Below are 27,720 nucleotides of genomic sequence, written 5' to 3'. Positions count from 1 at the left end.
GTCCTTAGCTGAAGCAGGGCCCTTGTAGTATGTGATTCTTGTGGGATGCTGTTGGCCATGACTGTAATACTAGTTTTGGCTTGAAGAGTTTATTTTTCTTGTTCTTGCCATTGAACCAAAAGTTTAGCCTTGAACGGGAGGGTTAAATTACTAAATGTGATCTCCAAATGTCTAATGGCAAGTTAGGATACCAGCCTGGTCAGGCAGTTCAGTGTCTTTAACTCCAATGTGTCAAAAAAAGAAATATATTTAAAAACGTGATGGCTTCGAAAATAAAGAGTCTCCAACTGGGAAAAGATGACAGAAAGGAATGGTTGTGAGACAAGTCTGAACGAATTTAAGTTCAGCAATTAACTGCAGGAGTCAGTAGATGTAACAGCTTTTTCTGAGTCCAGGAATTTAAGTAACTCAAGGGCAATAAGATATGGCAGTGCAGCAGGGTCAATACCAATGAATGCAAATATCAAAGAACATTTGGGGCATGATCCATTCACCTATATGCACCACTGGGTACATGCACTGCTTTGTGTATGGAGGGAGCTGATGGGGTCTGCAGGAGGGCGTTACACACGTGGGAGCAGCATGTGCAGAAGGGTAGAACTCTGTAGGGCACTGCATTGAAATCACTGTGTTTACAAAAGCTGAGGCTAGTACTCCTTTAAAAATTCAAAATATGTAAACAACAATGCCAGCCACTGAAAGTAGGTAGGCGAGCAGCATTAAAGAAACTGAATTCCTCCTTACCTCTGACTGACATTTTTCTTCAGGCTGGAAAAAAAGATTAAAATGTGGTCATATGAAAAATATATTGAAATCAAAATTAAAATGGGATTAATTTCATTTTTGAGCCTATTGACACCTTTGTGGATATATCAACTTAAGTAGTTTTATTAAGTTTAGGGAGCAATCCTATGGCCACTTGTCAGAGGCTAGACAGCCATAGGATACGTCGATTTCCGGGAGCTGACCCCAGAGCCCGCACTCCGAGGTCTGTTCCCTGAGAACTGACCTTTCCCCACCCCCCACACTGCCTCACAGGCAGCTTGGAATGACCCCATGCTCAGAAGAGGAGCACGGAGTGGTGAAAATGGGGCGCTCTGGGGCGGAGAAGGTGGAAATGCTGGTAGGACATATCCAACGTGTCGTTCGGCAGCTGCTTTCCCCGCCCTGCCTTCCTGCAGCTAGACAGCCGATATCGGCTGCCTAGCTGAAAATGCAGGGTGACTGAAGCATGGAGGGGATGCTCCCACGCTTCTCCTGCCCTGCATTGGATAGGAGGTCGCCTCTGAGTTTGGAGGCAGCTGCCTTTCTCGGTAGGATTGCTCCCGCCATCTCTTACTTGGTCACATGTTCTCTAGATAACCTTAGACATTGCTTAGCATCTTAAAGTGCAATCCTATACCTATCTACTCAGAGAAGCAAGTCCCACTGAGTTCAGTAGGGTTTAGAATAACATAAGTGGTGATAGGATTGTAGCCTAAGTCACATAATGATTCTCATAATGTACCATATTTTAAAACAAACATACATACAGTTTCTACAATTTGAGGAGTAAATAAAAAACACACACATCAGCATGGATGAATAATAACAAATATCCTTTTATCCCCAGTCCATGAGGTGCATGCAGTAAGCACAAGGAAAAAACTCCATAAGGAAGCTGCATTAGGACATTTTCTGATACCTAGTCTTCATCTACGACAACTTGAACTCAGTACTTCCTGTCCTACATAGTGAGCTATTCTTCTTGCTCATGGCATGCCCTGTAGATCAGGCTTGCACAATTTATGGCTTATAGTCCACTGATAAAAACTGTTGGCTTACCGGATGATTGGTTAAGTCTGCCTCAGTTTTTGTAGTCCTAGGCACGTAGCCAAAACCAGGAAGTTTATCAAGCTCCTAATGGGCTGTTGTTTGGCTGGATGGGTCACAAGTTGTGCAGGCCTGCTACAACACTGTTGGGCAACTGCTAACACAACTCCCTTAAAAGTATTTTCTGCAAGCTAAACACATCCTGTTTTCTTTAGGTAAAGTTTTATTTGAAGCAAAGTTATATTGTTCAGAACAGATCAGAAAAATTAGATAATTTTGTAAGCTAAAGGGAGCAATCCAATGGTTCCTGCGAGGGCATTCCAGGGGCCATAGGATATACTGGAGCTCACTCTGCTCAGGCAGAGAGGGGAAGTCTGCCCTCAGAGGCCACCCCATAGTAGCACTGCAAAGGCCACCACCTTTTCTCTTCTGTCATTGACACTCTGATGGCAGAGAGGGGAAAATAGAGATGTTCCAGTGGGGAGTCAAGGATGGATCAGGGTAGACTTTGGATCAACTGGATCTACAAGCCTCCCATTACCCTGGCACACCCTTGAAATGGAGGGGAGAAATATGCTAGCCTTGGAGCTGGCATACTTCATTTCCCTCTTATTGGGACAAATGCATTGGAAATTCTAAAAACACACAAACACACACAGAGACATAAAGCAGCCAAAGAGAAAGGCGTAAAAGGAAGAATGCCTCTACACACACACCTTTCCTGCTAACATGAGCTTTGGATTTGGTGGTTTGCCTGACATGGCTTCTCCCTCCCTGACTCCAAAGATTGCTCTGCCTGTCGCATAGAAATCAGCAGGTCTTAAGGGCACAATTAAATATAGATGTTCCTTTGATTTCAATGTGGTTTCAGTGTGCTTAACATTTTCTGGATTGTGCCCAATTCTGAGTATTACAATTGACATTTCTATTTTATGACACTCACCGTTGAATAAATAGATGATGTGCTCGAAACCAAAGAGAGAGAGGACCCATGTACTGAAGGAAACATAAAATAAACAAATTGCTCATCTGATTGCTTGTGTATATAATATAGTAATGACAGCTGATTATTTACTACGGATGCTTCGGGGGGAGGGGTTATCAGCAGCCTATTTAAACAACTGCATCACCAGTCATAAACATATTTACTCAAAACAAATCTTTGCAGAAGTATCAAGAAGTAAGCTGAAATAAATGGAAGCATTATACAGAGCATACCCCCAAATGGTCTCAAATAAAGCTTTTTTTTTTTTTAAACACCATTATTTGAATGTAAACATTTGCCTGCCTGTTATGTTTCAAACATTACAAAGTTATGATAGTGCATGAAAAATGAAACAGAAGATGACGAGAAGCAGACAAAGTAAAGGTTAAACTGACCAGTCCAGTTTCACCATATGGTTGGCCTGAAGCATAAACAGCAAAAGGGAGTTAAAAGATTTCATAAATAAAGAAGACTGAATATTTTGGTGTGAATAATATAGGTAAAGATTCATTTAATTTTTCAGACAGACGTGTAAGAGAAAAAGACTTTGAATATATTTTGACAATTTCTCTAGGGGTTTAAAAAAGTGAAAAGTACTCTGGCGTTTTTTGTAAAATAAGAAATTTCAGCTGATTTGAAGTAAATGTTTTGCTTTAAAGAGTAATACTATTTTTTTAATACTAGGAGTATACAATGAAGTTGTAATGTGTCAAATGCAAGTGCCTGAAGTATGTGTACATCAGCAATTGAAAATATTTTTTCCAGTACAACTCAGTCTTTGTATTTTACTACTTAGAACATTTTAAAATCTACAGTTCTCAATGAAGTAAGGGAAGCTACCCTTAATGAGGCAATAAGACAAGCTCCTTCCTTATTGGCCATCCAACCTCCCCACCTCCCACCCCTCCTTTATGGTTAAATGGCCAAGAGGTGAGTGCTATGGCACAGGTTCGCACGATCGCTGCGATACCCATGGGCGCCATCCTGAAAATTCAAGCTGAGACTGTGGCTTGTTGTGTTATTGAACCCAGCAAGAGTGGGTTGTACAAGGGTTCAACAACCTAAAACAGGCCATGGGTTCTGTGAGGGTTGTTTAACCCTCATACAAACCCACTCCTGCAGGGTTTGGATGACACAACAATCCATGGTTGCTGTTTGAATATTCAAAATGGCCACTGGCACACACCACAGCCCACCGTGGTTTAAATAATCATGTGAAAAGGACTCTTTTGCGCCCAGAGAGGAGGGTGTGCAAAGTTCCCCCTACCTTAACAGATTGCCATGCCACCTCTGGGCCAGAATAGCTGTTGCAAACCAAGATCCCTGTGAGGTTTGTTTATTTACAAAACACATTGATCGTCTCTCCCTCAAAAAGGCACTCAAGGTGACAGGCAATACAACATTAAGACAGTAGTAAAATATGAAACAAATGGAATTCCTTCAAGGAAGACATCTGGATTCCCCACAGCAACTGAATATAACTATAGATTTTCAGCACTAAATAATAATAATAATCTGGAAAGGCCAATAAACAAACAAACAAAAATTCAGCATTGTTAAAAACATTTTCCTGTAACATCAGAGGAAGAAGAGCCTGTTTAATATGCAGTTCTCTTCAGGAATGGTCAGTAGATACCATGTATCTGTCTTCATTTTGCGTAGCAAGAATAGCCATTTAACAAAGTTTGAATTCAGCCCGAAAACTCTGTGGCAAGTACTACCTTAATTTTACAAAATGATATGTATTTCAATGCACATATTAATATAGAATCATATTAAAATTGTTCTAATGCTGACATTTATAAAAACTATTGGATTTTCATCCCTAATATCACAGGAGTAACTGGGACAAATGTCGCATTGCTGCCATTGACTTACACACCCCTGGTAACATCTATCAAGACAGGAACAAAAAAGTTTGATGTGGCATCATTCTGTTTGTTGGCATGTTCTTACCTCCTGCAAGGGGCAGTCAGTGAACTGGAGCAGGAGCAGGGAAACTGAACATGATTATATCTTTTACTAAATGTTACCAGAGTGACAGCAGCCATATTATTATTGTGATTATTATTAATATACACACCCCATAATATCTAGCTAGACTGATATGTCAGTTCAAACAGGCAAATCAGCATTTTAATCCATCAGGAAAGGCAAGAAGTAGTCAAATTAGACTTGCAAGCAAGGAAGAATCCCTTTCTAGAATTCTATTCCATTCTCAGAAGGAACAGGCTGGAAGTGGAGAGAGACAATGGCCACCCATTCTCAGGCAGTTTCATCAATGGGAAGAGGAAATTCAAACTTCATTAACATTCTCACAAGTAGCGAAGTTCTGTGTGAACATCTGAGTCTGCAATATGCTCACACTGGTATTAAAAAACATAGTCTATTTTGACATATATTTAGGGCACAATCCTATGTATGTTTAGACAGAAAAAAGTCCTACAATGGCTGGCTGGGGAATGCTGGGAGTTGGAGGACTTTTTTTCTGTCTAAACATGCATAGGATTGCACCCTTAAAAGTTCTATTTTTTAAAATTAGAGAATTTTTACAAGTGATGGTAAAACCAGCATTTTAATGTCTCATGGCCATATTCCAGAGACCCCATGCACAAATGGAAGAATGCACATGGAAGGCAGGAAGACAGTGGGAAAGAGCCAGTTGACTAGCACAGAGATGGGGAGAGGGCTCAGTGGGGATGGCCTTTTCCCATCTTCCCTTCGTCCTCCCCATTGCTTGCTGCTTAGTAACAGCCCCTGACAGTATAAGGGCCTTCTGCTCCTCAGCAAGTCCTGCAGTCTATTCTGGCATGTGCTTCTTTGGGATTTATTCTTGTAATGTTTGAAATACACCTGTATAAGATATTTCCAACTAATTTTAAAGTGACCTTTACAGGAAAATAAATTCCATTCTATTGTTATAATCCTAAAGTAATGAAGTAATCCTTTCTCAAGCAACTTAATTTTATACTCATCAAATACCTAGAATATTTTGTAACCTCTTAGTAGACCAAAGTGTTTACATGTCTGAAAATCTGAATACCAATGATGATGTTACTCTTGCTCAAAAATGCATATTAAGTTACTTCACTTTGGGTCCAATATTACTCTTGCCATAGAAAACATATTTCATTCCATATGCCCTCAATTTTTCCCTTCTATTAAAGGTCACCAAGGAATTAATAGTTTTAAACGCTATCATGAATGAAAGTAGAAACACAAATTCATTGTCACTGTAATTTGTGGCAAAGAGCAAAAAAGAAAAACATTCTGATCCATCAATAATTTCAAAGGAACAGCTGAGTTATACCATTAAAATCCCTAATTATTTCACTTTCTTCAATAGCCTTCACAGTACACCCTGTAGTATAATACTGGCATCGAAATAATCAACTGCCTGCTCACCCAGGATAACATAGTCCTTAAGCTGTATTATTAAGCTGTATATTAATATTAATATTAATTTGAACAGCAAAATCTCATCCTTTTTTTGAAGAGCTAGATTCTCAGCATCATTGCCGCTTCAAAGGAAAATCCTCAAAAATATGCATGCCATAACCTTTTCCAAATTAAATCACTATCCATAACCACAGACACTCACAATCAACATTTGATTGACAGTATGAGAATGAAGCCTAAACTCTGGAAAGGAAAGATCTACATTGTCCAAGTTAGGAAATTGCTGCCTGGAGTTTTTTGAACCAAAAAGGCAAGAAAAGACAAAGAACTTAAGAAGCTCTAGAAGGGATCATTAATATTTAGGTAGAATAAAAAAGGAAGCAGTAAACAATTGAATATGGGAGGCTGTACAAGTTAAGATGCAAGGAAAGAGACTGAACAGGTCTTTACACATTGAGAAAGGGACATTGTGTATTGCTGCAATCAGAAGCAAGGATTTCTTCAGTGGGAAGCATTAGGGTTTTACAGCATATTTCGCAACATTTGACATCTGAAAAAATGTAAACTGTTAAAAAGTTTTAGTAGTCAAATGCTAATTTGCATCGTATTTTGTCTCAAACAAAATACTGACATGTGATTCCCACACCCCTTGTTTCCCTTATTTGACAATTTCCTCAAGCCAAAGCCTATTGCATCAGCTAACCAGGCTTTGCATGCTACCTTTTCTAGTTCTATGTTGTTTACCTTAATACAACGCCCACCCACCCACCCAATGTTAATTAAAACCATATATTGGTTAACAACTGAATAATTTTCATCAAGTTGGTGTACTTTCTTCCCGAGCTGATTTCCACAGGAAATTTGATCCAACTTTTGAAAAAAGATCTTCAGCTCACTTACCCTCTTCAAAGCCATCCCGGAATGACCCAGAACGGCTCATTGTCCTGCTCTTTTCATCCAGTGACATTGAGCTGTTCCGGAACCGGGTGTCACTGTAAGGATCATAAGGGCCATCCGCATTAGAAAGACTGTGCGTCCGTAGCATGGTTGGGTTTGACAAGCTCATCTGGGCTGCTGTGGTGGGGCTTGCTAGAAAGCAAGGCAGACACAGAAAATTCACAAATCTATGCACATGCAACTACCAAAATAAACACTATTGCTACAAAAATTGGTTTCAGTCTTTGTCTACATCTCTCTGCAAATTTCTTCCTAATAAGTACTGGATCAATCAAATAGCTAAACAAGCTAAACCGAAAAATTATAACAAGGTTAATTTCAACACAAAACATTGAGCTCTTGGGACAATCTCCCAACTATGGGTTTGCATGCTTTATGCTGGTTTGCACTCTTCCTCCTCTTTATCTTGTCCTCATTTCCAGAAATTCCTCTCTCTCTCTTTCATTTTGGAGTTAGTCATGGTTTAGTTTACATCTGCATCTGCACTTTCAATAAGGCTGGGTAACTCCAGCCATTTTATGGCCCTGGCTTTGAACAGTGACCAAGGCACAGATACAGAAAGGGAGGCAACTGAAAGTCCCTAGGAATCCTGTAATCCAGTGGCATTGGCTATGGAGATGCCAGGCAAAGACCTTGCCACTACTCTAAGGACTGGTCAGTCAGAGTCACCTGAGATGGAATCCCGCATCTTTCAAAGAAGACAGTCACCTGAGATGGAATCCCCCATCTTTCAAAGAAGACAATGCACCCAGATAGAAATAACCAACCCGGAACAGAGTGCAAGGCTCCATTCACAAGATCTGCCCCTTTCATGCTCCGGTGACATCCATGCTGGACTACTGTAACAAACTACATAGGGCTGCCTTAAAATACGGTTTGGAAATTTCAGCTGGTGCAGAATATGGCTGCCCAGGTATCAATGGGGGCTGGGAGGTTGGCTCATGGGACACCAATACTATGCCAGCTGCACTGGATGACAGTGCATTTCTGAGCCCAATTTTAAGTGCTGGTTTTAACTTTTAAAACTTTAAATGGTTTGGACCCAAGTTACTTGAAGGACCACCTTCTCCTGTACCTGCCTGCCCACACTCTGAGGTCATCAGCAAAGGCCTTTCTCAACTGCCTGCTGCCAAGGGTGGTTGGGCTGCTGAATGCAAAGGAGAAGGCCTTTTCACTGGTGGCCCTGCACCTCTGGAATCAGCTTCCATCAGGAATTCTTTGCAGATCTTCAAGAAAGCTCTGAAGACCTGTGTTAATAACTTCTGGTTTTGCTGACTTTTTAACTGGATTTTTATTGTATCTGTTTTGTATGGTTTTTATCTGGAACACCACCTTGAGAAGGTTCTTCCCTTAAAGATACCCTAAAATAATTTTACATTAAAATAATACTAAATATATCTATCTCAGATGGGGTGGAGCCTAACAAAGGTAAAGAGGAAAAGGGAGGATATAAGGGCTCAGTTAGGCTGCAGACCTTGTAGGAATTTAGTCAGCTTGGAGCTGTCCAAGGTCCTTTCGCTCCAATCCAGCCCTACTAGTACCAACTGATCTATAACTGCTGTCCCTCTGACTGATGAGAGCGGAGTCTGCTCCTTCCCCATCACCCAGAACTTCTTCTTGGACCATGAACTTCCACTCATGTTCAGGAAAAAAATAAACCACAACTTGAAAGCCCTCTTTTAACTATAGTTGCAAACAGTGGTTTGGCGCAAACTCAACTTAGTGAAAACACTGGTACAGATGTAACACTAACCATGATAGACTTCAAAAATGTAAAGGACACAAAAATTTAAAAGCCAGAGCAGGAAAGAGAGGAGAGTCAAGCCCAAGGGGCACTCTGAATTACGGTTAGAAGACTGGGCAGCATGTCTACACTAGTCTAATACATTTCATTTGGCAAGCCACATCAAACAAATACAACGTCACAGTCATCAATCACTAGCTGACTTGAAATTTACTTTCTATCAAACTGAACCTTTTAGCCCCAAAGTAAGCCCAATGATAATTTCCACATAGAATGTATGTCTTTTGTTATTAATTGTTCTTTCTAGAATCAAAGCTCTACCTGTCATTGCCATATAGATTTAGCATTAGCAACAAATCCAATGGATTCAGTTTTCTACTAATGCTAGCAAATGTGCTCATCAAAGTTGATGGGTTGGAAGGAAAAATAAAGCAGCCCCTACTACAGGCATGAATGCCAAGTAGCTCATGAGAAGTGTGGCCTGGCTTCTTTCTTCCCTCCTTTTAAGGGAGCATGAATTCCAAGCAAGCAATCGCGGATGCAGGTACTGGCTATAGCGCTGCCTCTCCTACACTATGGCTTCTGCCTTACCACATTGATCCATCTGCCCAATACAGTCTATACTGACCAGCAGTGACTTTCCAGAGCACAGTCTTTCCCAGTCTTGATACCTGGGGTTCTTTTAACTGGAGATTCCAGGGACTGAACCTTGGACCTTCTGCATGGACTCTACCACAGAGCTAAGGGCTCCTTATTGTAGAATACAATACAGATGATAAATACAGATTGTCATCAAGCAGAATGAGTTTTTATTATTGACTTAAATTTGGGCTACTCTGTGAATAATGACTACATTCCATTATGTAGCATGATATTCACTTCCCGCTATTCTTTTGAGGGGAACCCAGTTCAGCATCTGTCTGACCCCAGCAGAGTGAACAGTCATTCATTTTTTGTCACTTAAGATTCACCATCTATTTGCCACTTGAGATATCTCATCCAGGGTTTTTTTTTATGTAGTTTGTTTAAAAATTGTTATAATTACATGAATCAATGCTTTATTTTAAAGGATTTTACTTTATTTCCCCTTTAAAACAGTAACTTTAAAAAGAATAAAGAGCAATTAAATATGAGATGAACAATACCTCTCCACAAATCCTCCTCTTCCTTTACAAAACTGGGGACTGTTTTGTAAAGCACATAACAATGCATATGACCAGATAAATAGGAAAAAAACCAACTATTCATATTAGTCACTGAATATCTTTAAAGTGTTAACAAAAATATGGATATGCTGCTTCCAAACTGCTTTTTTTCCCCTACTAGGGTTCCAGATAAAACATACCTATAAGTTATCACTGCTCAGATCAGTGAACCAAGCCACAGGATAAACATGTAAGTAACAATTAAATAATACAAAAAGTGGTGTGTGTGTGTGTGTGTGTGTGTGTGTGTATGTATGCTTTTAAAAGAGGTTTTACACTTATGTCAGTGGAATTTCACACACAACACTTTAGAACATCCTCAATGTTGCAGATGTTACATTCGATAGCGCTAATGACATTGAGCTAGTGTAAACCAATGGACAGCCATCTGTCAGGGATGCTCTGACTTGGATTCCTGCAAAGAGCAGGGGGTTGGACTCGATGGTCTTATAGGCCCCTTCCAACCCTACTAATCTATGATTCTATGCATGCTAGCACAATGTCATTAGTGCTTGCTAGTGCAAAGGGAAAAACCGGTAATTGCCACCATCAGTTTTTCCCTTCGCACTAGCAAATCATAGAATAGTATCATGGCCTACAAGACCATCGAGTCCAACCCCCACCAATGTTAATGATGTTGTGCTAGCGTTGGTTTATGTCAGTGCAATGTCCTAACCGCTAGCGCTGCACCACCATTGAGTACCGCTTTGAGTATTATTTATTAATATTTCAGGATAGGATAAAGGTGCAATCTCATAATGAACTAATTTTTATTTATGAACTGATACTTTATTGTCATAATTTCTTTAAATACACAAAATAAGCTGCTCTAGGAAATGATTGCTTCAGCTTGGTGAAATTACACGGATGCAGCATGTTTCTGCAAGTTATGGAGAATAACTGTTATGTGCAATGTTCATGCACAAATATATAGCTTTTTCGCAGTAGTTCTTTATATTTCTTGCAAACCAATGAACAGATTTAACACACACACACACACACACACAAGAATAAACTATATCAGGCATTGGTTTTAGGGAGGCACCAGATACTTTGTACAATGTTTCAAAATTTGCATTTGAAAATAAAACATGTATATATCTCCCCATTATAATTTGAAAGAAGGTTCCTTCATGGAATAAGACATTTTCAGGATTTGGTTCCAAGGATGCAGCCTGTACTAAGATAGTAGTGGCTGTGGCTGAGGTGAACTTTAAAAGAATAGAAGACAGGAAACCTACAGCGTTAAAGAATCCAGAATGTGAATGGCATGGCTGTTAGGCCACAGGTTAATAGCTAATGTCTTGTAAAGATCGCCAGATAACACTTCTGTAGCACAGATGTACAAACAGCTTAATAATATCTGTTACTAATATAGCTTTGTGTTTCTGCCTATGATACAGCCTTGCTCATTAATAAATCCACTTCATTTATCTGAATGATAATGCTAAACATTCCATCCTGAACAACGGACATATTATATACAAAGCATTACATTGCCATATGGAAAATAGACTGAATTTGAATTAATTTATTTTGGAAAATATTTGATTTCAGTGTATCATCAGCAGACAGTTGTGTAGGCAGAATTATCATAGTGATATTTTCTTTTGTGGTACGGGGGGGAAAATCAATGAACTATTACTTTTAAGGTAGGTTCGCTAAGGTGTTCCCATTAGGAAAAGCAAATAGTTCACTCACCAAGTTGGGAGAAGTTAAATCTAGTCCCAGAAGGTGATGTGATGCTAGAGCCAGAAGAAAACGGGGAATTGACAACTGTATCCTGAAGACCTCCTGCAGAGTGTGAACGCAGCCATTCTTTTGCTTCCTCTTGATTGCGAAGTTGTGATGATGGGGTATACCTACACAAACAAAACTCATCTTAGCTTTTGCTCAGGAAAATTTTGCTTGGCCAAAGTCCAAAGGCATAAAAAGAGAGCAAACCTGAAATAAGTGTCCTGCCTGCCAGAGGACACCTTTTTTTTACTTTGGATTGTGCCAATAGAATGGAGTTAAATAAGTGAGCCTTGGAGATCTGATCTTATGCACATGTATGAACTTTCTTAATTCTGAACACAAAGGGTTAGATCCATACTTAGTAATAATTAGAGCAGATACACTGAAATCAGTGGGACTTAACTTAGCCATGACTACTCATCTATTCTAAGAATTACTACATCTGTATCCAACCCATTAATTACAAGAAGGGATGCTCTGAATTTTACATGCAAGACAATGCTTTAATTTTAAAAATGTTGCTGGTTAATTGACTAACAATTAACTGGTGAAGTGATACCTTTCAGCAATGGTATTTGGTGTATTCTAATCAGACAAATGTCAAATATGTTGTTGGATAGTCCTTGGGAATCCCTGGAAACAGGTCATACTGAAGCAAAATGCAATTTATTGAAGTTATGTGAGAGGAAATTTAGTGAACTCAGATGAGTTTTCAGATAGCTAGAGATTAAGAGAGTTACATCTGGCTTGTAAATAGTCACTCATGTATTTCCCTATGCAAGTATGAACTGCCTCAGAGCAACTAGGCAAGGAAGTTCTGGCCAATTCTTTTTTCCCTTTCAGGGAAATTTGTGGGCAGAATCATTAATAAAAGAAAGCCAACTGGCCAGTTTGCATGACATGACAACCCACTGTGGGTTAATTTACCCTCGAGGAGTTGCAGCATTGCCAGCCGCCAATATGAATATGCAGACTGTGGGCTATGCCAGGGTTGTTTAGCCTTCAAATAACCTGTGACAGCTGGGTTCACACAACATGGAGATTGCATATTCATAATGGCAGCCATCATGCACTGCAGTTCCTCAAGGGTAAATGAACGCATGAATGGCTGTTGTGCTGTGCGATCAGGTCACTGTGATGCAGGGGTTGGAGTGTGGGCTAGGACCAGGGGGACCAAGATTTATTTCCCCATTTAACGATGAAACTCAATGAAGGCCAACTTACCTCACAGGACATTTGTGAAGATAACATTGACGGGGGTTGGGAAGGGGTGGGGACAACCACATACAACACTGTGAACTCCTTACAAGGACAGTGGGATTTAAATATAATAAATCAATAATAAAACTGTTGAGGTCTAGTGATATTTACAAAGCTGAGATAAACTGTACTTGAAAAAACAAAAGTAGAAAATACAGGAAATTAGTTTATTTAAAAGATATATAAGCTTTTATGGGAAATCCTCCCTTTGTGCTTTTTAGGAAAAGCCCATTTATGTACTCTCATACATATTTTGTGCATATATGGTTCTGGATCACAGTGATGATTATCATCACTAGTTAATTTTTAGGTGAAGTCCTAGATGAATTGAGGTTGCAAAAGAGCATCCTGGCAACACTACCTTCTTCCTGCTTGAATTTCCAGTCTTAGTTTCTGATGTAAAAGATAGAAGTTATTCATGTGTATAGATCACTGAAGGGTTGGAGCTATAAACAGGCATACCAGTTTTAGCACAATATGTGAAAGAACAAACCGCAAAACCTACCTCTTTGACATTCAAATGTTTCAAGCTTAAACTATGGCATTCATTATTAGCTGGAGACATTTGACAAATGCAGAAAACAATTCAGATCAACCAACTAACTGAGCCTCCCCCTCCCCAGTTTTACAAAATGCTTTTAGCACCCAGCTCAGTGAAAAAATCAAAGCTGCTGCAGAGAACAATGTGTTTGTAGCACAGAATAAATTGCAGCTGTAATTTAAAGCCATCCATTTTGTTATCGTAAAAAGCAGCACAATTCAGTCTGGAGTTGAACTTTTTTTTAAAGTTAACGCACACTTCCACAGAATTAGTGTAGCAATTTCAATTTGTAGCACTCAAGTTAATAAATCTAGAGAAGTTGTAGGTCTTTATCAAAAGAAGGAAACATACTCTTCTCAGTGTAACTTCTCTTTATGTCAAATTGCCTAAATTACATGTTATGTTTTAGATGCAAACATTTCTGGAGTGCCTGATTGGTTTGATTCTAGTTTGTTTTAAAGCCCAATTACAGCTCCAACTACTGTATAACAAAATCTGCACTTTTAATGACCTCCAAATTCCTCTCGATCTGCATTTCAGAAGTTACACTGTGAAAATAGCATCACCCTGTTACTTCAGTCATAAAAGCTGCAAATTACTGCTTGCAAATCAAGCCCAGTGATGGTTTGTGAGATGCTTTTCAAAGACCCAGCCAGCTACAGTTGCATTCCCTGCTCAAGATGAGAAGCTATCAAATGGAAAGAAGCATGTGGGATGGGAAAAGAGAGTAATGACCTGCTTCAAAGACGCTGAGGGAGGGACGATAGGGAAGAAGAGATTGCAGCCACTCAACTGCAGAAGCAGAGACCACCAGCAGCAGCAGCAGCACTACTGACGGCCACAAAAGACACACAAAGCCAAGCTCCAAAAACCACATGGAAAACTGCTTATGCTATGTGGAAACACCAATACCTGAGTCCTTTCTTAGGCAAAGTGTTCCTATCAAGATGTGGGTCGCTGTAGAAAAGTTAAAAGAAAAGAACTTCAGAGAAGAACAAAAGGGGAAGATTAAAGATCAGCTTGAAAGAGAGAAGAATGCACTATTAAGCAGCTGCATCATGGTACTGGAAGAAACAGCAAGAGCCCCTGCCAAGGCAACATGCAAAATCCATCTAAGGTATGGAGTGTGTTATACAGAACATGCACAAGGGACCATGCTGAATGAAGTCAACCCTGAGGCTTTGGGCTCTCAAACAACTTAACTGGCTATAAGCACTTTTCTTTTATGTGACTTTTCACAGTCATTGAAGAACTGGAATTCCAGTGCTCTTACTATTTTGCTTCCACAAAAGTGCCTGGAACCACTCTTTCTTAAAATGAAGTGTGCATGCTTCAAATGAATGCTTTCAGAACATAGTATTAAAACAGGCCTGTGGTAGCCATCACCAGTGATAATGCTGAAAAGATGCCTTAAAAATAATTCAGTACAGCCATTCTCCCCCAATTCCAACAAAAAAAAACCCTGAGAAGTTTTCCATTTTCAAATGGGAATAATTGCTAAATCTCTCAACAAACATTTTGAAAGGCAAAAAAAAGGTTGTTACGTGACCAACCAACAGGCCCTTGGACTTCCATTTATGAGGACTCCCTCATTTTCAGGGGAGTAGGGCTGCCATTTAGGCAGGCTGTGGTTCAGATCACATGTAGTTATATTTCAAAAGCACCTATCCTACAAAAAGAAATTAATACATTAACAAATTCAATTGATAATTATAAACTATCAAAAGGGCCTAGCTGTGTACCTGATATACCTGCCAAAGGCACAAATACTTTTTTTTTAGTACAAGTGTGACTGATGTGTGTTGATAAAATTGCCATATATTATGAAGCATTAAAAGGTAGTTGCAAAAAATGCTCTTAAAGTATACTGCTTTTAAAAAACTTAGGGCAGTATCCAATTTGGCACTAGCGCTATGTAAATTATGTTAGCACTAGAGCCAAATTGGATACTGCCCTTTATCTTGAATATCTCCAATAAGAAGCCTCAAACCTAGTTAAAAAGGTTTCACCACACTGAAATATCTTGGTCCTCCTCCAAATGAAAATTGAAATGGTGCCAGTGCAGGAGACACTGAGAAAAGTCTAACACTGCTATCAGTTGCTATGTGTCAGATGAACAGAACACAGATGACAGCAACAGCACCTCTGATGAATTTGGATACGTATTTGCTTCCTTGCATTAATTTTTTACAAGACCCCCCCCCCCCCAACACACACACATTATATAAAGCCTGCAAGACTCCCATGAGCCAGACTGGGGTGAGCAACTTACAACAGGAAATATATTTCAGCCACACTGGGGAAGATAGGATAGGGGAATCAAAACAAAAGGTAATACACAGCCTGCAACATGGGGGGAAAGCAGCATGCCACCAGAATGCTGAAATGCTAGTGAGAGTTCAAAGTGATAGATAAGAGATGTAGGATGGTAAGATTATCATTGATTTTTTCTTGTTCTTGCAAAAATGCTACGCTTCTCAGCTCTTCCACATGCCACTCCTCAAAGTAAGTGGGGATACGACGCCATTAAATGGACTCTCACTGGCATGTCTTTGAGTGATAGTTTACACATCCCAGTGAAACACACACACACTCTTCAATGAGCACAGCCTTGCACAATACATTTTGGTTTCTTAAGTGTCACAATGAGCCCTCCTGGGCCTTGTGCATTCTACTGCCCTGAGACAGCATTACCTGTCCTGCCTCCTGGGTAAAGTATTTCTGCAGAATTTGGGACTAGCAGCAGGGGAAGAGAGAGGGCTAGAAGAATAAAGTCCAACAAGACAGAAAAACAAAACAACAACAAAAAGAGAGAGGAATATTAGCGCAAAAGGAAGAAAGGGAAAGAGCTGTTAAAAAAATAAAAAACTACCAAGAGCTTTCAACAGCTGTTTTATGTTACGAAGCTATAGAAAACTATACGGTTCTAACAGTGGAGTGAGTTATACAGTAGGGTCAGACAAGCTCCAAATTATTTCAGAATGGTTACACTCCTGTGGTTTTCTCTGAAGCAGCATTTAAGGTCAGTTCCAAAATCTTCATTTTGCAGTTTCATATCTACACGGAAAGTGGTAGCATGAGATGAACAGGGTACCACCACTTTCCACAGGAATGTACACTCTGACAGGGATCCTGAAGAAATGAATAGGTTGTCACTCCATTGCAGATATATGACCACAAAACCAGGTTAGCAGATCTGGTGACCACAGGCATCTCTATCAACCTGCAGGACCCATATCATGTGGGTGCCATTCCAATAGCAAAACAATCAGATGAAGTGCAGATAAGAGGACCCATCTTGTGATTTATTTGGTGAAGCAGTAATGGAAATGGATTTGGGAAAGATCTGAATACTGGATTTAATTATTTCTGGGGTGGATATGGAAGGCAGAGAGCCACTGAGAGCATTCTGGTGGAAAGACTTTTACGTAGGTCAACAAACCACCCAGTTGCCACAGTCCCAGAGTGGCCAGACATCATATCATTCCTATGTTCTGTAGAAGGCTCAGAACACTGCTAGTATCAAATAGATTGCCAAACAAACAACTAAATAGTAATACAGCAGGCCACAGGGCAGCAGTGTGAAACAAAATGTTCATAGTATAATCCATAATATTTTGCTTATAAGGGAGATTAAAGAGAAGAGTGAATGTGCTTCCTAAATATGTCATCGTTTTTTTAGCACCTGCTGCCTACCTTCTAACTTGCTCCACTCATCAACTCAAAATGGTGGTAGTAAGCAACAACAATTAATATAATTAACTTTTGATGTAAAAACAAGTATAAATAAAAGAGTGAGAAAATTACTACAGTGGTAACTGTGTTGAATATGCCCAGCAGGTAACAATAGGTAAGATTACTTCGGGTAAAACTACAAGTTAAAACAAATCTTTGCATCTAACCTGAAGATTTTAAAATGCAAATTGCATCAGCATGGGGGCTGATAATTCATAGGGTTAGGGCAGGTATGGATGGGAAATTTAACCCTTTCTTCCTCTTCTATGGGATTTTCTGATGGAAATCCCCCTTCTTAAGCTGATTATTGTATTGGCACCAGTGTGGATTTCCACCCTAAGCAAATGCCAGCTTCAGAGGAGGAATTTTCTTCAGGGCAGCAGCAGGAGAGGAAAGAGTTAAATTCCATTTCCATGCTTGCTCTGATCCATTTAATTATCAACCCCTTAGATGAATCATTATATTTAGTTCAGCCCCTAGTATTTCAAAGTACTTCACGTACATATCTCAGTAACCATTACACCAATAGGGCAGTATTCCTGTCTTCATGTGAAAAATGGAGGGCTGAGCTGACAATGGCTTGTCTAAAGCTACCAAGTGAGTTCATGGCTGAGGTCAGATTTGAACCGCAAGCTTCCCGACTCACAGCTCACTTCCTTAGCCACTGCAGTTTGCCAGTTCTTATGCCTTGATCACTATCTAAATGACAACCTTGGCTATTTCATTAGGCCAGTATTGATAACTTATTGTACGTTGATGTGATCCTGGCTATCTAAGAGGCAGCAGATTAACAGCTGTACCTAGCTGACGGACAGGACAGGGCAAGCTGCAGTCTTCAACTAGGGATGTCAGAGAATTCCGCCACGGATCTCGGGGAGGCTTAATGCCAGCGCATTCGGCCCCCCGAAATCGGTGGCGGAACGGCCTGCCCCCCCGCCCCCCCCCCCAGGACGAGACTTACCTGGGGCGGATCTTCCGGGCGGCGGCGGCTCCGGTGGTGTTTCAGCAGCGGCACCTGCAGCGGCTAGTCTTCCGACCGGCTGCCGCCGCCGCCACTTCCAGTTTTTTTAAAAAAAAAGACGTGATAGGCTACGTAAAGATTTACGTAGCCTATCACAGCTAGGTTTAAAAAAAAACGGTGATAGGCTACGTAAATGTTTACGTAGCCTATCACGTCTGACTTAAAAAACAACAACAACGCGCGTATGCAAATGGCGCTATTTGCGTTCCCCTTATTTTCACCGTCTTAGTCTACGTAAATCTTGACGTAGACTAAGACGTGCCCAAATAAGGAACGCAAATGGCCATCTTAGTCTATGTAAATCTTGACGTAGACTAAGACGTGCCAAAATAAGGAATGCAAATGGCCATTTGCATACGCGCATTGTTGTTGTTGTTTTTTTAAGTCAGACGTGATAGGCCTATCACGGCTGACTGCAGGGACGCAAACAGCAGCGGCTATGGCCACCGCCATTTGCGTCCCTGCTAGCCAGCAGTCGGATGTCCGGCTGCTGGCAGAGCCGGCTGGTGGCTCCGCAGAATCCCTGCGGCAGAGCCAGCCGGCCAGGATTCCGGGGGGAGGGACGGAACGCCTTCCCGCCACCATCAACATAATCCACGAACAGGTAAGTGACTTTTGTACATCCCTGTCTTCAACTGTGATTCAACAGGAAATAAAGCATATTTTTCATAGTTCCCACATTATGTCAATATGCATGTCAAACCTCTTATTAATTGCCACAGTTCTCACTGATAGGAAACAAAGTTCACCACAAATGTGAACTAGCTGAGTCAAGCCCAGATATTTTATATCTGACCTTAACTCAGCCAGTTCACATTTGTGGTGGTTCTTCCTTCATCTTCTGAAAATCTAGGGGCTTGGTAACACTCAGCATTTAGGTCTGATGTGAGTTCTATGGATGCTTCTATGTTGAGGGAAAGGAGATACGTAAGATTTTTTTTCACCACAGATGTTTGGAAGTCCTCAGTTACCTGAAAATTTCTAACAAGACAGTACACGTAATGATGGTGGCCATCCATTTGACTCCCTAGATCAGGTGTGCAGAACCTCAGGCCTGGAGGCAAATCTGGCCCTCCTGAGGTCCCAATCTGACCCTCTAGGGTTTCTCAGATGGACACACACACTTCCCCTAGCCCCACTACCTTTCTTCCAACCACCAATCATCTGGTGGTTTCCCAACTTGTGTGCAGTCTCCCCCCTCCCCCTGCTCCTTCTAAAAGGTTGAAATGTCTCTCCTAAAGCTTAGTTCCTGGCAGTCACAGCTTTATGCCAAAATATGCCGGTATTGTTTTGTATTTAGGCCCCACCCATTTTGCCCTCAGCCTCACCCAGCTGTGGAATGTGGCCCCTGGAGATTTCTCCAGAATGGAATTTGGCCCTTAGGCTGAAAGAGGTTCTGTACCCCTGTCCTAGATCAACCAATGTTTACACAAAAATAAAAAGAACTCCCACACTAATCCTCATTTACCTCAAAACAGGAACCTCAGTCTGAATGACATTACTTATGTCAGTTAGGTTGCTACCCAATGGGACGTATTCCCAAGTAAACATGTTAGGATCAAGCTACTGGTTACAGAAACCACATATCAATAGCCAGAATAAATAAATACATAAACATGACAAATGTCTTCTGAATTTTTTCCTCACCTTTCTGACAAAGTTGTCTTAACACTGTTGGTTCTAACAAAGGGAGTCAATGAGTCATCTTTAGAAGCTGCAATCAAGCCACTGGAAGAGTTGTGGCTCAGCCCACCTCCACTGCTGAGAGAAATATCAATGGATTCACAACTGGTGTGCAGGCTGCTGACAGACTGGTATCCAATTCCATCCTTGCTAACAGCAGAACTACTACTGGGATTAGTACCCCAGGTTAAGCTGTTGGAAGGAGCCGAATGAGCAGAACTGGGACTAGATGCTAATGGAGACTGATTCATGTCTGTATTTTTACTATAAAGAGGACTGCTACCACCACTGCTCAGTATGCCACTGCCAGAAGGAGAATCCGGGTTGCCCTGTTGATTCATGGTTGCATGTGGGTTAGAGATGACCACTGAATTTTTCATGCTTTCTGCTGTTGTGATAGGAGCTTGTTTACTTGGCTTTCCACCAAAAAGTCTGAGGGAGGGAAAACAGAAAAGAAACGGAAGTCAGGAAACGTTGAAAATGTCAAAATCGGATGCAGTATGACATGTAAGAGAATATTTTGTTCTGACCTTGGCTGCAAACAGACATTCCCCCAGTATAATATGCACTCAAACACTGCAGTCAGTGCACCAGTGAGTGATGCATAATATGCTGATTTGGACTTGAATGAAGTATAATGACTCCCTTCTTTCCCTGTTTCCTTTCTTCTGTCTATGCTCAGCTTTAATGTTCACTGAAAGTAGGAGCAATCAAAAGCTGCTCCAGGTTTTCCCCCCAGCCCACCTCACCCTTATTTTTTTATTTTGCTATGGTGCAAATACATAACTATTCACATCTCACCAGCATATATATTTTAATACAAATAGGAATGCATTGTTTTTCATCATACTTTGTTGTGAACCGCTTTGAGCATACTGTATATGGAAAAGGAGTATACAAACTGATTGATAGATTTTTCAGGAAGTGTGAACTTTCTCCCACATTTGTGTTGGGTGTACCGACATTGGGCAGCAAGTATACCTATAGAGTATATCCAGTCTTGCCTAGGACTAGCAGAATGACTAGTCTTTTTCCTAGTTATCAACGAAGTTATTCAATGTGTTTTAGCAATTACGGTAGGCAGATGAGAAAAAATATTAGCATGTGGCTCCCCAATCTGTCCCCACTACAAAAGTAAAATGAAAACTTAATCTACACAAAAGATCAAGAATGATGGTGTAAATATGGATTTTTCTCATCTACAGCCTTTCAAAGAAAGAATTTCATTTTAGATCCCAGGTGTCAAGAATGTAGGCCTGAATATAAACCCACCCCAGCTTTTAAAACTCCAGTGGAAGCATTGACTAAATGAAGGAGATGCACATACCTGCGCAAAGTGGGGGAGGCCACATCTGGGTACTTGACTCCTTGCTGGTGAGTATTCTGGGTTGCATTAGAAGCTGCCTGAGATGCTGGGTTCATTTTAACAGAATTACAAGAGACCACACTTTCATTGTCTGATGAGATCCCTTTCTCTTTATCTGTCTGGTTGACTAAGCCTGGCAGAGAGCTCCCAAGGGCAACTTTAGTTGGCTCTCTCATTTTAGGAACAGGCAAGCCTGCTGACTTGCTGCTTATGTTGGAGTCTATGCTGCTGGTGCTAGATCTATTGCCAGCTCCACTTCTGCTGCTGGATTTGCTGGGCCTGGGTAAACTCCGGTACTGAAGATTGGTTCGGGTACTAATGGCTAAGTAACCATCATCCTGATTCTGCGAGCCATCAACACTAGTCTTGCGACCAGTGGACCTACCCATGAGTCCAGATGACTTGGGGATTTTGCCCAGAGTAGCAGATCTACTTGTGATAGTTGCCCCACTAGCTGTTATCATGGTCATGCCTACAGCTGACCCACTCTGTTTTTTAAATCCAAACATATTTGTATTGGCTGCAGCTGTTCTAGAGTTATTTGCAGAAGGTTTTTTCGATTCATCACCACTGCTACGTCCAGCATCAGATGGGGAACGTTTAATATGTCCAGATTTGGGAGAAATCCGACCCTTTTCCGATACCTTGGCATCGTCAGTTTTCCCTAGAAAAACGAAGAACAAGTTCCAATATTGCATGGCATCAAATATTATGCATATGGTGCAAAGAAGCCAGAAAAATCGTAAACACACAAGCTACAGGAGTTTGTGGAAGCATTTTGATGTTGCTTAATTAATTGCAAATTGAGAGAAGTATACATTGATACACCAGGAGAACATGACCGATGTGTTCAGTCTGAAGCTTGAACAGGTGGACAGATTCATATAAACCAGGGGTGGGCAATTTGTGGGCCCTCAGATGTTTTGGCCTACAACTCCCACCAGCTCTAACAAAAATAGTTCTAAGGATCCAGCACTAATCTATAGCATGAAAGATTATAAAGTTACTACTGTACAGAATGGACAACTGAACCATCCATTGCTATTACTCCTTAGATGCTGTGGTCATGTAGCCTAGTACTAAAGTGGGATGAAGAACTCTTCCTTTCCTCATTGTTAGCAACAGTGGTCCAGACAGCTGCACCACTGATCACAGGGAAACAAGGCTGGATCTGCTCCTATTTCTGATTGATTAAAAATTTATCAATCGGAGATATCGGAGAAAGTTGGGACAATCCATATTCCCAAGTAGGCCCAAAGCAATAGGAATACGAGCTTCCAATCGCAATTGCTCTGTGGAGAATGGACACAACAAGGGCCTTCATTTCCCAACAGTTAAAACATTCCTCTACAACAGGAACATATTTCAGCCTAAGACCTGAATTCCAATCTTGGAAAGGTCTCAGGAACTGCATTTCATCTGTGGATGGGGCCAAAGGCAAAGTGGGTGGAGCCAAAATACAATTCTTACCCATTTACACCCTACTCAGAAGTAAGCAGGCCAAGCCTCCACATGTCTACTCAGACGTAAGTGGGACTCAATTAATCTGCAGCACTTTAAAGTAGCATCCCAAATACCAAGCCTATACATATCTACTCAGAAGCATGAGCAACATGTCTACTCACAAGTAATAGGTCTCCCTCATTCCTAAAGGAAACAGTAAAAGAACAATAGAGACTAAAACCCATGCTTTTGCAATTATTCAGAAGGAAAGCTCTCTTTTGCACCTGTTCACAATGTCTCTCTCTGGAGCACTGCGGCTACTGGGGAAGTTAAATTTCCCCTCATCTGCTCTGGGCTGCTGTAATCACAACTGGATGACAGCTTAGATATCTGTTACTATTCCCTATTGATGAGGAATGTTTCTGCCTGACTGGTGGGTTGGAAAAAGGGTAGGCCTCCCTCTTCCAGCCAAGGAAGTGAGGCACTTGCATTGCACTAAAGGGTCTCTGTGCACTGGACCTTTTCCCACCCTCATTAATTTGCAAGATGATATTGTGTTAAGAAAGTTCCTGCAGCAAATTAGCTATCACAGCAGGATCAGATGCTTACAAGGCATTCATGCATATGCAACCTTAGACACATTTTCTAATTAAGCAGTTTTTTAAAAAACAGGCTAACTTTAAACTAGACATTCTAGAAATGTCTTCAGATTTATATGCACGTTCAAGAAATATAAGAGTTCCGTTGCTTAGCACACACACCAGTTCAAGAGGCAAATATCATCCCAGTCATACAAAGAATGAGTTGACATCACTGTTGGCAGGTTCTCTTCAAGCTGGCACAGGTACACAAGAGCAGAGATTTATTGCACTGTTCTCCATCAAAGACGAGCATAGATCAAAATACAGTTGAAATCCTGACAGTTCAGAGGAAATTTTTCCTCCTAACAGCACAAATTCTTGGCCTGCATTGCTCACCTCTTGGCTGTACATTCCTCACCTGTTCCAGGTGTCTTCAAAGTTCCTGAGGTGGTTGCCGTTTTCGTCCTTGGTGTGGTAATGCCAACCTGAGCTGACATGCCCCGTCTCCAGGAACCTGTCTGTGAAATGACTGTGTTCTTCCTCCCAGAAGTGCTTTTATCAGATTCATCAGACACATCAGAGGGATTCCTTCTCCATTTAGATCCGGGCTCCATCTTTACACCGCTGTCTGAGCCTCCATCTGATTTTTTTATTTCATCACCAGACCACAAGGAATTCCGCTCCACTTGGGAATGCTTTTCAGCATCCGTCTGGAGGGGAAACAGAAAATCATAAACTTCCACTGCAAACTTTTCCTTCCTCTAGGATCCAACACCTAATACTTGAAAACTTCACTGATTCTTAAGGATTACACTTTAGGCTTTTTAGTTATTTTTTATTTGGTATGCTTTCTCGTAATTATTATTGTTGTTGTTGTTATTATTATTAAAATCCCCAAACAAACAATGAATCATATTTCATACATTTCATTTCTAATGTATTTAAGCAAAAAATAATAAACACTAAATAATCACAGACATAAAAAGGATTTATGAAGGTCAGAAATTAAACCATGTAACTTGGTGCCATATAGTTTCTTCTTCCCTACATTCCACACAGTCCCTTTCACAGTGCAAGGCATATGCTCACTTCAAATGTGTGTTGTGTGAGCTTTTCCTTTGTTCTGCCTTCCTATCTCCTTGCTGGCAATTTGATCTGTGGAGCATGAAGAGGCAGCTTTTTGCAAGACTGAAAGATAAATGAGTGCTTTCTGTTTCAGCCCCATGCTAACTTTATTATCGATTGAGGTGAGAAATTTTTAGAAGTGGAAATGCTTCACAACTCCTGCTGAATAAATTTAAATGTGTGAATATCCAGAATTACACACACACATACATAAACAGCCCAGTTTATTTTCTCAACACAATTACGTTTCTCTCATTTTGCTCTATACTCATGTTCCTGGTTAGGGTCCTTCCAGCACAATGCTAATTCCATCCCCCGCACCCCCCCACCCTGGTGACCAAAGGGAGGGACCATTTGCTGGCATATTCTTTATCTGCACTCTTTGTTTCACTTGCACTGGCTTCATGATCCATCTGAAATGATTTGCAATTCAAATCCCACACATGGAGACTAACACCAATGCCAAAACTAAATGAAAAAGCTGTGAACCTGCTACACATATGGGAACCCAAAAACACAGATGCTGAGAGGATCTGTATCTTTGGGCCCTCTTTTTTATGCCCTGCCCTTTTATTTCCTACTCCGTATGCATGTAAGTATGTGTATGTATGTGTGTACATGTATGTGTGTATGTACACACACACACACACATGTGTGTGTGTGTGTGTAACATTTCAAAACACTGAATAATCTTTTTTTTTCAGATATCAGACATATTCATACAAATTAAAAGTGATTTGCTTTGATTCTTCAACTGTTTTGGCCAACCTTTTAAGTCTAATGCTGTGTCAGAAATGTTCTCCAATTCACATGCCATGGAAGTGTGGGATGGAGGGTGGTCAGGACATTTTCTGCCATTTTGGGAGGGGGCAAGGGAAAATCAAAACAATTCTAGCCACAATTTAACTGTCCAAAAATGTAACTTCCTGGTTCTTTTTGAAGCTTCCCCCACCCACTTTCCCTGGAACAGAAGTAAGAGTTCTCATAGAAAACAATGGAGAAATCCCAGATTGCAATGTACTTGTGATTGGCCAGCTCTTTCTTACATTGTGTGAAAAATGTTATTCTTCTTTTTTAAATATTTAAAAATTATCATGCCAATGCAGTCCATTATCCTTGCATTGCAGGTTGGAAGGGCTGTGGCTGGGAGCGTGGCTTACAATAGCCCTGCAGTAGATGTCATTGTTAATATTGCAGGAGGGGGGCAGGCTGAAGCTGAAGGAATAGTTTACAACAATCCCACAACATAATCCAGTCATATTATGTCCCTGTTGCAGGTTGGAGGTCAGGCTGAGACTGAGAGAGCAGCATACAACAACCTGTAGTGTTGTCCATTGCTGCTAAACCCATTTTACCGGTGAGAAAGCTGAGAGAGTGGCATATAACAATCCTCCAGTACTGTTCACTATTATTATATCCCTGTTACAGATGTTGAGAGACAGTGGCTTACAATAACCTGCAATGTATTCCACTGTTAATAAAATGTGAGGCTGAGTCCATTTGGATTTCCAGGCAAAAATCCCAATACAAAACACCCCTAAGATGTAGCAAACATCAGCACTCCCCAAATCCTTTCTAGCCCGATTCCAGCACTCAGTTACACACAGAAAACTTGTGCTATATTGATGTGTGCAAAACCCTTCCAATTTTAAATGTTTAAACACACACACATACACACGTGTAAAATCAGAGTAAAACAATGCATTATTAGCAACTGATTTGTATGATACGTAGATTAGGCTATCCAGATTTAGGAAACTGGAATATGGTATGGCAACCCAAATTGGAACAAAGCTACAAGATAGTTGATCTGAAATGGTAAAACACCAAGTACAGAAAGGGTAAGTACCCTTCACACTATTGCTTGTCCAGTCCCCAACTGCTCCTCCAGAATTGGCTTGATTTAATGTTTTTTTTTAGTTGTCAACTCTCAGATTATAATTATCCCTTTAAATATGGAAGCAGTTTAATTTAAATGAATTTTAAATAATGTATTGTGAATCTATTTTAGTTTTAACCATTTTAGATTTTGATTTTATGCTGTATTAGACCTAATTTGTCTTAGCTACTTTGTATATGTGAACAGCCTATGGCCCACACAAGAGTAAAATCTGAATCTGACCAGAGTCATTCATCTATATGTAATATCAAGTTTGCCTCCAAGGAACAGGTGTTCCAAAAATCAAACGTCAGTCATTAAGAAAGGAAGGCTGTCTATGTGCAGTGTTGAGGAGAAGGCCATTCTTAAGCAGTGCTAATAAAGTCTCTATACATCATCAGTTCTTGGAAGGAAGAAGAGAAATGCAAAGATAACTGTGCACAAGTTAAGCCAATAAACAACAACTCCAACAAACTTGAGCACCGGGGAGTACAAGGGTTTTGCCCAAGCCCCAGGAAATCGTCTGATGCAGCCTAAGCAGATTTCGGTCTGGTTACTGCCTGGATAGTAGACACCTGACAACCCGATGTACACTACTTTGTGTTCTGCGAGGGAAGGAAGGTGGGATATGTGTACTTAATAAAATAAAAATAAAATACATTGCTGAAACCTCAGAAACCAAAATGAGCCTGGATAAGACATCCTCCCAGAATTTGTGCTGCACACCTAGCTTTATGCTCCTCCCTGTCAGTTCCATACATGGGATTATATCTAGGGATGAGTGAAGATGTGAAGTTCAAGCTCATCGAGGGTCTCCAAATTCTTCCTCGAACCTCATTTTGGCTCATTCGCGTTCCCAAACATGAACACCTTTTTTTTAAAATCAGGAAAACTGTGTGGTTTTGATTGGGAAAAATGTGCATGTTTAAAAGTGCACATTTTTAAAAATGCACATTTTCCTAATTGAAAATGAGCATTTCCCCCTTATGCTAAAGCGTGAAAACACAGATTTTGGTAGGAAATGCATAAGTGAAAGCACATATTTGGAAGTGTGCATTTGTGAACATGCACACTTTCGAGCGTGAGTGCAAGTTCAGGACATTGTGGAAATTTCCCAAGAATTGCATTCCTGCTTGCATTCGAGATTGCAAACAGGGAATGTTCACATAATTTGCAAAACGCAAACAAAATTCTCATACATCCCTAGTTATATTCAACATTTTCCATTCATTCATGGAAGACATTTC

The 27,720-nt window shown here is 40.6% G+C and overlaps 1 protein-coding gene across 1 annotated transcript in view; it reads right to left on the bottom strand.

Annotated features, from left to right (window-relative positions):
• Window positions 1-27,720, bottom strand: part of NAV2 (neuron navigator 2) — a 368,840-nt gene that overhangs the window by 50,488 nt on the left and 290,632 nt on the right. Inside the window, exons 14-20 of the mRNA XM_084852298.1 lie at window positions 23,888-24,179; window positions 21,407-22,109; window positions 20,044-20,511; window positions 11,804-11,964; window positions 7,097-7,285; window positions 2,756-2,808; window positions 745-768 (exon numbers count right to left, since the gene is read on the bottom strand). Coding sequence (XP_084708424.1) covers window positions 745-768; window positions 2,756-2,808; window positions 7,097-7,285; window positions 11,804-11,964; window positions 20,044-20,511; window positions 21,407-22,109; window positions 23,888-24,179 — 1,890 coding nt within the window. The remainder of the gene's footprint in view (window positions 1-744; window positions 769-2,755; window positions 2,809-7,096; window positions 7,286-11,803; window positions 11,965-20,043; window positions 20,512-21,406; window positions 22,110-23,887; window positions 24,180-27,720) is intronic.

The sequence above is a fragment of the Heloderma suspectum genome, chromosome 1, assembly GCF_057233095.1.
Source record: "Heloderma suspectum isolate Gila_16-S chromosome 1, 16-S_ref, whole genome shotgun sequence".
In the NCBI taxonomy this organism is placed as follows: Eukaryota; Metazoa; Chordata; class Lepidosauria; order Squamata; family Helodermatidae; genus Heloderma; species Heloderma suspectum.
This window is presented reverse-complemented; position numbering and strand designations above follow the sequence as displayed.